At 47.9% G+C, this 12,119-nt stretch overlaps 1 protein-coding gene across 2 annotated transcripts in view; it reads left to right on the top strand.

Moving 5' to 3' along the window:
- ACAN (aggrecan) overlaps positions 1-12,119 on the top strand; it is a 68,144-nt gene that overhangs the window by 17,008 nt on the left and 39,017 nt on the right. For both annotated transcript variants that reach the window (XM_044932747.2, XM_044932745.2), the window contains exon 2: positions 11,936-12,012. In XM_044932747.2, coding sequence (XP_044788682.2) covers positions 11,943-12,012 — 70 coding nt within the window. In that variant the 5' untranslated portion in view covers positions 11,936-11,942. The remainder of the gene's footprint in view (positions 1-11,935; positions 12,013-12,119) is intronic.

Raw genomic sequence — 12,119 nt, 5'->3', positions numbered from 1 at the left:
AGGATTTTCACTGTGGGTTGGTCATGTAGACATGGCTGACCACCCACACGCTGACCTTAGTTTCCAGTCCTTCCAGAGGTCAAGTTGATATCACATGACCCAAGACCCCCACCATAAATCACACTGTAGTACAGACAATCCAGCGTGGCCCAAGGCCCCCAGGTAAATAAAGACTTAGAGACTACCTTCTGGGAGCCAGGTCCACAACACCCAGTGGCTCTCAAAGAGAAGCCTGACCCAAAAGGAACTAAGTGAATGTTCTCTATGACGTCTTCCCAGTCCTAGAATTAGGGCATGCAAACTACAGTCAAGAGAATGAGGCTTGATTCCAGTGGCCCATCCTCTTTCTTACTCTTGACTAGACCCCAAGTCTAGACTAAACTCCAAGAACCTGGGCATCTGCCCCCGGAGTTTAAGGGGTTGGGCTAGCTGCCCCTTCTTTCCCTTCAGCTGCATCCTAGGCACTTGGCCCTCTGCTTTGCTCAGGAATTCATCTGTAACCCCAAACGCCTGTGTCGTTGCTGGCCAGGACCTTCAGCTGTCAGAAAGCTTTACCAAAGATCATTTTGGAAACCTGGGCTCAGTTCCCACCAAGGGAGGCCCCTGAGGAGTCCTGCTGGGTCCCCTAGCCCCTTCCCAAACTCCTACAGGAAGGAGCACTCTGTCCTGCCAGGTTGGTGGTCAGCGCCAACTGGAGGGAACTCAGTTCTTGGCCCCAGATTCCTGCCCCAGGAAAGGTTCTTGTGCCTGATGGAAAGTTTGGGCTGAAGGATACTTACTCTTTTCCAAACTCTCAGGTCTGATATTTACACAACGTCTGAAATTAATGCAGAGAAAACCTCCAAGAGCCCGGGTTGGAATGGAAGGCTAAGAACAGGAAGGGGCAGGTCCCAAGTACCAGTTTTTTTCCACACAGAGAACAGGGCAAAGCTCAGTGTCCCTGGGCGAGTGAATCAGGAGCCATTAATGTACCACTCTCCATTTTAAGCTGGTTTTACTGGGAATTTGCAGTCGAGGGTAAGGAGAGGTGGGAGTGATGGGGAAAGGCTGGTGATGCTGAGCTGAATTCTTCCCTCTGGTGCCCATCCTGGTCTGGTCTTATGGTTTGGGGCCAGGTTTGGGTGCAATCTCCCATCCTAAGAAGCACCATCATGGCTGGCCTTCCTTCCCAGCTCTGGACCTGGCTCACTCCCAGCTCCTTAAATACACAGCCTTCATCAGGCTGCTAGATGACTCTGAGTTCTGTTCTGTCCCAGGGTGCTATCTCCTGGGTCACCCACCACTCCCTGCTTAGTGGTCCCCAGATCCATGCTGACCAGTCTTGGTCCTCTCCTAGCAGGAGAGGAGGGTAAATGGATGTTTCCAGGGGCCATGGTATGCTCTGGGCTACCCGTGACCCGCATTCAGAGTTAACACTCCTCCTAGGCCTTCTAATGTGTTTCAGGGTTGAGGAGGCAAGAATGCTTTGAAATCGGTTGACTTGCAACAGTTATTATCAGTCTTAAGCTTAGTGCTCCTTCCGTTCCCAAACAATCCAGAAGGGACATTGCCCATTCATGAAGCACCATTCATTCATTCATTCAACAAATATGTGTTGAACACCTTCTACGTGCCAAGCACTGTTGCAGACACCTGAAGTATGTATGTGTGTGTGGGTGCTCAGTTGTGTCTGACTTTTTGTGACCCCATGGACTGTGGCCTGCCAGGCTCCTCTATTCATGGAATATTCCAAGTAAGAATACTGAAGTGGGTTACCATTTCCTTCTCCAGGGGATCTTCCTGACCCAGAGATAGAACCCACATCTCCTCTGTCTCCTTTATTGGCAGGTGAATTCTTTACCACTGCACCACCTAGGAAGCCTAAGTAGGTATAGTGTTAGTCACTCAGTTGTGTTCAGTTCTTTGCAAACTTGTGTACAGTATGTAGCCTGCCAGGCTCCTCTGTCCATGGAATCCTCCAGGCCAGAATATTGGAGTGGGTAGCCAGTCCCTTCTCCAGGGAGTCTTCCCAACCCAGGGATCAAACCTGGGTCTCCCCCATTGCAGGCAGATTCTTTACCATCTGAGCCCCCAGGGGTGCTGCTGCTGCTGTCGCTTCAGTCGTGTCCGACTCTGTGCGACCCCAGAGATGGCAGCCTACCAGGCTCCCCCGTCCCTGGGATTCTCCAGGCAAGAACACTGGAGTGGGTTGCCATTTCCTTCTCCAATGCAGGAAAGTGAAAAGTGAAAGTAAAGTCACTCAGTTGTGTCCGACCCTCAGTGACTCCGTGGACTGCAGCCTACCAGGCTCCTCCATCCATGGGGTTTTCCAGGCAAGAGTACTGGAGTGGGGTGCCATTGCCTTCTCCAGAGCCCCCAGGGATAGTAGTGAGCAAAACAGACAAAAGTTCCTGCCCTCATGAAATGTATATTCTAGTAGAGGAAACAAATAATAAACAAGCAAATGGAAAAGTGCAGGAAGTTCTAGTAATGATAATGCTATAAATAAACAATAATAGGGTGACGTGATAGGGAGGTACTGGGTAGGGGTCAGGAAAGGGTGGTCAGGGAAGGGACATTTGAACTGAGGCTAGAATGATGAAAGTGGCCAATGAGGGAAAGATCTAGAAATGTGTACCAGGAAGAAGGAAGAGAAGGAACTAAAGCCATTAAGAGGAAACACATTTTTTTGTTCAAGAAATAGCTAGAATGTGGCTGGGAATAGAGGTATGATGTGGTGTGAGCAGGAGTGAGGGCATAGAATGTAGGGACTTAATAGAACATGAGAAGGGGCTGGACTTTACTCCAAGAGCGTTCGTCCTGTTCTGCCATGAAATATAGATTCGTTTTGTTTTAACGGTCCTTTCTGATCTGAGCTCTACGTCCCTGGCTCACTCAAGATTCCAATGTGATATAAGCTTCCTTCCTCCCAACGCCTTTTACCACCCAACCCAACAGATCAGACTGCTCAGGGAACAAAAGGACTTCTGTTTGATGATTTAGAGGAAATAAGACATTTAGAGCAATTTGTCATGGGAGTCATCACTCCCTGTTCTCCTCCTAACTGGAAATTAGCAATTTCCAGAGCCATCATTCATGGATATTCTGGCCAGAGTTGTCAAGAAACTTTCTCAAGCTCATCTAAAATATAGCAAGTGATGAGTCAAAGGTATGAATTCGGGTTGTAGTTTTAACGTACCCACCTTCTCCCAGACCATATGGTCTCCTAGGAAACTGAGACTAGACTATTTCAGGAAATTGCATGGTTCCTGGGTTCAAAGTGGACCCCAGAGAGAAGAATAGCATATCTCTCATCACAGTAGATCCAGGTCAAGCAGTTGTTACTAGCAAGGACCTTCTTCAGTGAGTGAAGGAAATCAAGACAGAAAGGCCAGAGAGAGTAGAAATTGATGTTTTTTAAAAACAACTGTCAGCTTCCCTGGTGGCTCAAACAGTAAAGAATCTGCTTGCAATGCAGGTGACCGGGTTCAATCCCTGAGTCCCCTGAGAAGGAAATGGCAACCCACTCCAGTATTCTTACCTAGAAAATCCCATGGACAGATGAGCCTGGCCGGCTACAGTCCATAGAGTCACAAAAACTTGGGCACCACTGAGCAACTAACACTTTCACTGTGCCCTGAACCAGAACTACTCCTTTCAGGTTCCCACTGTGCCTGTCACCCACCTCCACAGGGAGGGCCTTTACCTGCAAACCCACTCACACCTTCAGCCAACCAAAGTCAGTGCTCTTATTTATTGATTTATTTTGGCTGTGCTGGCAGCAAGTGAAAGCTACTCTTTGTTGCAGGCTTCTCATTGCGCTAACTTCTCTCGTTGTGGAGCATGGGCTCTACAGCACATGGGCTTCAGAAGTTGCCGCTCCCGGGCTCTAGAGCACAGGCTCAGTAGTTGTGGTACACAGGCTTAGTTGCACCTCAGCACGTGGGATCTTCCCTGACCAGGGATGGGACCCATGTCCCCTGCCTTGGCAGAAGGATTCCCATCCACTGTGCCACCAAGGAAGTCCAATAAAGGCAGTCTTTAGATTGTCCGTGAAACCACTGTATAAGCTGATTTTGGCTGTAAGGTGCTCACTGTTGCCTAAGGGTGGAACGGGGATGGCTGGCCTCATTCAGTGAACATGGGCAGCTCTGAGAGTGACAAGGCTTGGGTCACTGGAGAGGACACCAGCAGCATCAGCATCTCACTTAAACAATCCAGACTTTTATTTGAACTCTCATCCTATACCCAGGCTTGGGGTGAATATAGTCATGAGCCCTAAGTTAACCAAGTTGTGGAGGAGCCCACTATTTGCTGTCATTGCAAATCAAATGACCATCCACACATGGGACATCATCTCAATTAGATCTAGGCATGAACTCTATTGGGTATAACTTCTACCAAGTCAGTTCATGTTGGTTGAGGGACTACGATGTGCAGAGCCCAGTGCTTGGTGCCCACACTAGGTGCTCAGCACACCCACAATGGATTGAAGACCATGATGTGTGTACACAATGCAGCTGTTCTCCCACCTCAGCCAGGGAGGATCCGGTCCGATAAGATTTAGGAAAGGAGACAGAATTTACTGAAAGCCACACAGAGCATGCATGCTAAGTTGCTTCAGTCATGTCCAACTCTTTTGAGACCCCATGGACTGTAGCCCACCAGGCTCCTCTGTCCAGGCAAGAATATTGGAGTGGGTTACTATGCCCTTCTCCGGGGAATTACAGAAATCCTATATGATAGCTCCTATTTGATCAGCACTTTAGAAGTAAGGAAATTGATCCTTCAAGAGGTTAAATAATTGGGCCAAGGTTTTATGTTCACCTGTAAGTATCACAGTTGCAATTCAACAGAATCTATGTGACTCCAAGGGCTTCCCAGGTGGCTCAGTGGTAAAAGAATCCACCTGCCAATGCAGGAGACACAGAAGACATGAGTTCAATCCCTAGGTCGGGAAGATCCCCTGGAGGAGGAAATGGCAATCCACTCCAATATTTCTTACCTGAAGAATCCCATGGGCAGAGGAGCCTGGCGGACTACAGTCCATGGGGTCACAAAGAGTCAGACATGACTCAGCACACACGAGCACATGCATGTGACTGCAAAGCCATCTTCTTCTCACTACACAGCCTCACTCCCCACCCATATACCCCCCATAAGTGCTTAGCCTGGTAGTTTAAAACAACGATGGGAAAGAAATCACAAGCTGGTTAATTAGTTGGAGGTAACCACAAGGAATGACAAAGAACGTGGACAGAAAGGAGATGGTTTCAGGCCAAGGTATCTGGAAGTTCCCAGGAGGTAGTATTTACCCTGGATTCAGAAAAGGCTATGATTAGGTCAGATGTAGAGCTGTTCTACAGATATAAAGTCTTCTGGAAGGAACAAACTGTGTGAGCAAAAGGAAGGAAGAGAAAGAGGAGGGCCAGACCCAAGCCACGGGTACCACTCGAAGGCAAGCCCACATTAGTAGAGTGCCTGGTGGGCTACACCCCGTGGGGTCACAGGGAGTTGAACACAACTGGGAACACACACACACAGGCACCAGATGTGACACCTTCTGGACACATGTCTTTCTTTTTTATTTTTTACTAACTAATTTATTGTTTTATTTATTTATTTGGCTGCTCTGGCTCTTAGTTGCAGCACACGGGATCTTTAATCTTCATTGCAGCCTGTGGGATCTAGATCCCTGACCAGGGATCAAAGCCAGGTCCCCTGTTTTGGAAATGTGGAGTCTTAGCCCCTGGACCACCAGGGAAGTCCCTGGACCTGTGTCATTTCTTGATTTCTTTTCTTGATCATTTCTTGATTTCTCCTAATTCCTCCACTTGAACCTTGCTCCTCCCTTGAGAGCCTGAGGCTCCCCTGAAAGCCTAATTCCTCTGAATTTAGGCATGATACTCATAACCTCACAGCTCCCCTCTTTGCATCCCTCTGCTGCCCCCTACATCTTCCCCAGCATGTGGAGGGCACAGGGGGGCATCTTTCCCAGTGGTTTCGAACCTTCCCAGGGAATGCTGATCTGGGTGCAGGATCAGAACAAGAGATGAGCTCATTTCTAACCCGGGGGGAGGCTGTGACAGGTGAGATGTGACCGACTCTGACTCTGTATCAAATGTCTCTTTTCTGCACTGTGTGGAGCTGGCACTTAGGGTCTCAGAGAACTTCAGGGCCAATTCTCCCATGCTACGCTGTGTCAAAGATGCAAAAACTATGCTTGGGGTCACATTCTAGACAGCATCAAGGACCTGGCACCCACTCACACACCTGCTATTTTCTAGGTACAGATATGTCTCCATCTACAAGAATATAAGCAACTCAGAGGAAAACCCTCCCTCCCCACCTCACTGTGCCCTCTGTCTTAGCACAGGGCTACTTGAGGCCAATCCTAGACAAAACTATGAGTTTGAAAAGTGGCTCTGCAGCAACCCCAACCTGCTGCCACAGCTTTTTCCAATGGACCCACTTAATTGCCCAGAAAGCAGAAAAACATTTGCAGAATTTAATTTGCAGTGATAAACAAGCAAGTAATACAATGCACTGTGCTTAGTCACTCAGTTGTGTCCAACTCTTTGTGACCCCATGGACTTACCCACCAGGCTTCTCTGTCCATGGGGATTTTCCAGGCAAGAATATTGAAGTGGGTTGCCATGCCCTCCTCCAGGGGATCTTCCCAACTCATGGATCAAACCCAGGTCTCCTGCATTGCAGGCAGAATCTTTACCATCTGAGCCATGAAGGAAGCCCAAGTAATACAATAGGAATAAGGAAATCAACTCTATTTTTTAGAAAAAGATACAGATGGAGAGAGAATAAGCAAAAGAGAGAGAAGAGAAAGAGGAGAAAATATAAAATGAGCATTAGCATCCATGAAAATTATCTTCACCATGTCCCATTCTGATTCCAGCGTGCAGATGAGAAAACTGAGGGCTTGTGTGAGTTCACCTGGAGTCAGTTTCCTGACTCCCCTTTTCCACGCCTTCCCACCATGTCTATTTAGAATATGTGGGAAATTAGCAGCTGCAGTTGGAGTCAGTCTGGCCAGATGTGTCCTTGATGTGGGATCCCTGCCACTTTCCCTATTCTGGGTTTAAAATCTCTCTTTCCAGTATTCTTGCCTGGAGAATTCCATGGACAGAGGAGCCTGGGAGGCTACAGTCCATGGGGTTGCAAAGAGTCAGAAACAACTGTGTGACTAACACACTAACCGTGGCGGGGGTCACCCCGTGAAGAATGAATGAGCACTTCCTGTTCAATTAGAGACTGAAGACCACCTGCCTCGGCCATGTAGACAGGATTCCCAGCAGCAAGTTCGTGATTGTACAGCCCCAAAGCCATCCATCAGTTCTGAAGGAACCAAAAACAAGTCATTTGATCCACCATGCTGTGTGGAAAAAGCAAACAGGATGCAAAAAGATTACAACTCCACGAAACGCAAGTGGATGCCTAAAGAAAAAAAACCAGAAGGAAAACTATCAAAACACGAACAATGGTTGGATTAGGATGGAGGATGATGGTGATTTATTTTCTCTAGTTCCTTATTTTCCAAATGTGTGGTAGGGTGGTGATGTTGGCAAAGGCAGTTTTATCCTTTATGGAAAGTCATCTCATCCAACCCTCATCCCAGGGCAAGAAGCCTCCCTGTAACCACTAGACGCTCTTCTAGTCCCCACATTCTGAGAGGTTCACCCAGGCCTGACTCTAGGGAGGAGGGAAGAGAGTGGTGCTGACGGATGCCTGCTGAGTGCCAGACCCTGGGCTTGCCACCGAGCCAGAGACACAGCCCCCGCCCTCAGAAGCAGAGTCTGCCTGGCACTTTCTCTCGCTCAGTCTCTGAAATAGCCATGGAGATGGATCTTGGGTTATTAAAGCAGGAGGTGCCAAGCAGGACTGGGATCCAGGTCTAGGGGTCTCCACGGCATGTTGCTGGAATAAGAATTCAGGGCAGGCAGGTGAGCCCCTCCCATTCAGCCCCATAATCTGATGGAATAAAGGTCAAAGCCCTGACTGGGTTGGTAGCCATCTGATAGGGTCTAGCTGATGAGGAGGTGGAGGGTTTCCATACATTCAACTATGGGTCTGTGTGTGTGTGTGTCTGTCTCTCTCTCACACATACACACACATGGCCTGAGCTCAGGTTCAAAGCACTAGCATGCTTTCTTTCCCCATCAAACTTCCTAATAATTCTGTCCTGAAAAAGCCAGTTCCGTGGTAATGAGCCCAACCTCACACACATGGAGCCCACAGAAGCTCTGCACAGACCCTCCAACTTTCACCTGCTCCTCAAGCCCCTCTTTCCCTCCATTTTAGACAGCCCCTTCCCCTGTCCTCAGCCCCAGCCTCCCAATCCCATCGCCACCATCCAGCTCCGCTTCCCCTGCAGAAAGGCTGCCCTGTTGTGGGGACTGGCAGAGTCCATCTCCTCACATAAAGGCTCAGTGAGGCCCGGACACACTGGAATCCAGACAGAATGGAATTTCTCCCTATTTTCTTTACAGCTGAGAAAACACACACAAACACAAGAGCATATTTATTACGATATTTCTATCCCAAAGTTTGTCTTGAAAAAAAAAGAAGAAATAAAATTAATTTCTCTGCCCACAACCCGTCCCCCCCCGCCCACCACCAGCACCACCAATGCCCACCCCCTGCCCTTTTCATTCCTGGCCGAAGCCAGGAAGAGAAACAGAGCAAACCCAAGCCCCACAGAGAACTACTGCTTCCCGGACAATGTCAGGCTTGTTCAGAGAGCGAGGGAAGAAACACAACTCTGAAAACATACAGAGAACTTCCCAGTGAAGGGTGTTCTGAGGGAAGAAGAACAGGAGGCCTTCTGTCTGGACACGCTTTCCCTGAGGCTCTAGGAAGAGAGGGCCCTGCAAGTCTAGCCCCCTCCTCACAGAGGAGGAGACACCTGACCCTTTTAGCCTCCAGAGAAATAGTTCTTGGCTGTCTCGGATCACACTGGGCCTGAGGAAAAGGCCCCTCATGAGCCAGAACCTGGAGTCCCAGAGATTTTTTTTTTTTAAAGGCAGCTTCTAAGGAGAAAAATCCCTCAGAAGCGAGGGGCTGCTTCTTAAGCCTTTGGAATTTTCCAGACTTCCTACTCATCCTACGCCTCACGCTTTCATCTCTGAGCCCCCAGAAGCACCCACACAGACAACCTTTTCATCCCTCAGGTGCCCACTGTACGTGGAATGAATGAAGGATAGCTGTGGAAAGATCACTCAAATGACAAGCTAAGGGACTTCCCTGGTGGTCCATTGGCTAAGACTCCACACTCCCAGTGCAGGGGGCCTGGGTTCAATCCCTGGTCAGGGAACTAGATTGCACATGCCACAAATAAAGATCCTGTATGCTGCAACTGAGACCCAGCACAGCCAAATTAAAAATATATCAGTTCAGTTCAGTTCAATCACTCAGTCATGTCTGACTCTTTGTGACCCCATGAACTTCAGCACACCAGGCCTCCCTGTCCATCACCAACTCCCGGAGTTTACCCAAACTCATGTCCACTACATATATATATATATATATATATATATATATACACACACACACATCTAAAAAGAAAAAAAAAAACTTTTTTAAAAGAATGACAGACTAGGGTCACTCACGAGGGTCCCCAGAGTCCTGGCCCTACTCACTCCCTTCCCCACATTCTAGGGGTGGGAACCTCAGAGCCTCTCATCCTCAAATCCATCCAGCCACAGCTGATGGTGACTGAGCCAACAGAGATTCCTACTGGGTCATCAGACGCTGACAGAGTCCAGGTCAGGGACGCTGGCTGCAGCCTCAGTTGGGCATTGCACTCAGCCTGTGAAAGCTCCCTTCCTGTCTTTAGGGCACGTGTCATGGGGTGCAAGTCACAAGTGTCCGCAGTGTGACTGCATACTCTCTAGCCAGCAGTGCCCTGGCCACATTTTAGAACATTCTAGGGAGCTTTTAAAATGTCTGAGGACCAGGCTGAAGCCCAGGTGATGTCAGTGTGTAGCCCAATTTGAGAACCATCCCTCTGGTTGATCTCTTGTAAATTCAGATGGGTCTTCTTGAGGTCTGAGTACTCTGGCCCGCTCAGAGTCAGGGTTCCAGTTACGCAGGGGGTTCCCTTTACGTTTTGTCATCGCAGATAAGTGTACTTTCTGGGACGGTTTTCCAACAGATGACAGTAAGGAAAGTTTGTTTCTCTAATTCATATGAAGTCATTGTTTGGGCCAACAGGGGTTGCTTCAAGGGTCCTGGGCTGTCATTTCTCTCATGGTGCTAGTGATAAAGAACTCGCCTGCTAATGCAGGAGATGTAAGAGAGGCAGGTTCAAGCCCTTGGTTAAGAAGATCCCCGGGGGAGAGAATGGCAACACACAGTATTCTTGCCTGGAGAACCCCATGGACAGAGGAGCCTGGCAGGCTACAGTCCATAGGGTCACAGGGTCAGACATGACGGAATCGACTTAGCACATATCCCACAGAGCAATCTGGGTGAGCATCCTTCCCCTGACTTGAATGAGACCCCTGAATTGTGCCCCAAATCCTGGTACATTCTCTGTCCAAAAACACACAAGTTCCTGAATTTGGAGTTGATGGCAGGTTCAGATTTTATCAAGGAGATAGGGTAACTCGCGTCACTTTTCTGGGCCTGGGGAACTGTGTTAGGTAGGGTTAGGGTTAGGGTTAGGGTTGGGTTTCTCTGCTTCCAGAGAAACAGAACTATTTGGTTGTGCATATACATATAGAAAGAGATTTATTCTAAGGAATTGGCTCACATGATTGTGAAGGATTTTGGCAAGCTAACAAATTGGCTCAGATGGTAAAGAATCTGCCTGCAATGTAGGAAACCCAGGTTCAGTCCCTGGGTCGGGAAGATCCCCTGGAGGAAGAAATGGCAACCCATTCCAGTATCCTCACCTGGAGAATTCCATGGACAGAGGAGCCTGGTGGACTACAGAGCATAAGGTTGCAAAGAGTTGGACACAACTCAGTGACTAACACTTTCACTTGGCAAGCTAGAGAGCCAGGAGAGCCAGGGTGTGAAGCCTTGAAACCAAGAAGAAGCAATGTTTCTGTTTAAGTCTGAAGGCAGTTTGGTGAGCATCAGGCAAGAGACATTATCTCTTTTTAGGGAAGGTTCAGCCATTTGGGGCAAAATGTGGGCCTTCAACTGATTAGGTGAGGCCCACCCCCATTGGCAGGGCAATCTGCTCCACTCAGTCTGCCAATTTAAATGTTCATCTCTTCCCAAGACACCCTCACAGACACACCCAGAATAATAGTTGACCAAATATTTGAGCACCTCATGGACCAGTCAAATTGACACATAAAATCAACCATCACAGGGATCCTTTAGGATGAGACTTGACTGGTTAGAAGATGAGAGGTTCCCTAGAAAACGCAGGAGGAGATAAATTTAATTACAGCCTCACACTGGTAATTAAACTGAGGAATCCATGAAGGTTTTGTGAGGACAGGATTCTTGGAGAAGATATCACCCAGATCACAATGCAGCCTCCTTATAGGTTTTTGGTTTTTTTTTTTTTCCAATAAAACCTCATTTTTCTTTGCACATAGGTGAGATAAACAGTAGATCAGCTGAGGATATTTTATAATCCTTAATGTGTGTGTGTGTGTTTATACACTAAGTCGCTCACTCGTGTCCAACTCTTTATAGCCTTTTAGATAAATATCTGTTGTTTTATTTAATCACAAAAGCTATACATGCTTATCATAGACACTTCATAAAACATGAAAAAAAAAATCCAAAGTGCAAAATAAAATTATCCATAAAGCCATTGTTCAAGTATAATCATTATCACTTTTTTTATATTAGCCTCCTTCTCTTGATGTGATTTCAGATCCATGGATGAGGAGTTTATCACACTTGTCATGTGACACGTGACCCTCAACCTCACCGTATCTGAACCTCTGAATGACATCTCTGTTCCCCTCTCTTCCAGGTGAACTATGACCACTTTACTCTTGGTGTTTGTGACTCTGAGGGTCATCACAGCAGCCATCTCAGTAGAAGTTTCAGGTGAGGACATCCCCACGTGTGTCTCATTTACCCGACAGGCGCTGAGGACTGGACTCGGGGGTTGAAGACCAAGCCTGGCACTGATAGTCCTGGTGCTTGATCTGGGC

This window comes from Bubalus bubalis, chromosome 20, assembly GCF_019923935.1.
Source record: "Bubalus bubalis isolate 160015118507 breed Murrah chromosome 20, NDDB_SH_1, whole genome shotgun sequence".
In the NCBI taxonomy this organism is placed as follows: Eukaryota; Metazoa; Chordata; class Mammalia; order Artiodactyla; family Bovidae; genus Bubalus; species Bubalus bubalis.
The sequence above is the reverse complement of the archived record's forward strand: the minus strand, read 5'-3'. Positions and strand labels throughout refer to the sequence as shown.